We start from the raw sequence: 1,349 nt of genomic DNA on the forward strand, positions 1-1,349 counted from the left end.
CCACAGGCAGAGAGAGACTCTGGAGCTGGGATGGGATTCTGAAACCTCAACACTTACTCCCATTGGTACACTTCTTCTAACAAGGCCACGACTTCTAATTCTTCTAATTTTATCAAAGATTTCCATTTCCTGGAGACTGAACTTTAAAATATATAAGTCTACTGAAATCGTTCCTATTCAAACAACTACATTAGGTCAATATTGAACAGAAATGATATGGTATGCTAACAGAATTCTTTTTTTTTTTTTTTTTTTTTTGGCAGTTCTCCAATTTTATTTGAGATTCGGTAGGTTAGTTCTCATCCACATTGACTGTCTGTAGATTTTTGAATGTGGTAACAGGCACGTAAGTTACCAATGTGTAGAGTTTGTTTGGTGAGTCCTCATCCTCATTACGTTTTCTGGACAAACGTACCCGGATACGATATGGAACATTCCTTATTCCTTTGGCCCAGACAGCTTTATTGAGCCTGGTATCAATCCGCACATCTGGAGTCCCCATCTCCTTCATGGCAAATTTCCGGATTTCTTTGAGTGCCCTAGGAGCACGCTTCTTGAAGCCCACGCCATGGATGCGCTTGTGAATGTTGATGGTGTATTCTCGGGTCACCACCTCGTTGATGGCAGAACGGCCCTTCTTCTTCTCGCCACCCTTCTTTGCGGGAGCCATTCTGCCGGGCCCAAGCTGGAAAGGCCAGAATTCTTAATACCTTAAAAGAGATGGTTTGAAAATAAACAAGTCTTCCTATAGGATAAATGAGAGGAGAGTACAGTCATGTTCTGACAAATATTCCGTTTCATACATAAAAGGGGGGCAGTTTTTCAAAATGTGCCTGGTATTTAACAATGATGTGAGGAAAATAGGAGAATTTTAGACAAAATGATTGTTTTTGAAAGCTTACATGTGATATGATGAAATGATTGAAAGTGGGATTCAGACAAGGGATAGGATCAGGTAAATGACACATGCCTGGAAACTGGAGGAGGGTAGGCAATCGGGAATCCAAGGATTTGAAGGCTAATTCTGTGAGAAAAATAACAGATAAAAGAACCATCTTGTGTTCTCTCTGTGTTTGTTGTAGAATGTCTCCAGTCATAATTCTCCATTGCTTTCTGTATCTATGACTTTAAAATACGTGTCTACTTGTGATTCTATGAAGAGTAGTCTCTTTGCTTCTTGAATCTGAGAGAGCCTCATATTTTATATGGACTGGAAGAATCGCAAATTCCTGGCAACATTAATAAGATTAAACCCAGAGGAAAAAATATAGTATCTGTAGTTATCCAGTTGAATTTCAAAGTAAGCATGACACCGAGCAAGAGCACAAGAACTTCCTAACCCACAATCA

General features: G+C 39.7%; 1 protein-coding gene across 1 annotated transcript; it reads right to left on the minus strand.

The window, feature by feature from the left end:
* Window positions 1-261: 261 nt before the first annotated feature.
* On the minus strand, window positions 262-688 carry LOC130885058 (60S ribosomal protein L31). Its single transcript, XM_057786436.1, has one exon. The coding sequence runs from the start codon at window positions 668-670 to the stop codon at window positions 293-295; it is 378 nt and encodes a 125-aa protein (XP_057642419.1). The 5' UTR covers window positions 671-688; the 3' UTR covers window positions 262-292.
* Between the last annotated feature and the right edge of the window lie 661 nt (window positions 689-1,349).

Source organism: Chionomys nivalis, chromosome 12, assembly GCF_950005125.1.
Source record: "Chionomys nivalis chromosome 12, mChiNiv1.1, whole genome shotgun sequence".
Classification (NCBI taxonomy): Eukaryota; Metazoa; Chordata; class Mammalia; order Rodentia; family Cricetidae; genus Chionomys; species Chionomys nivalis.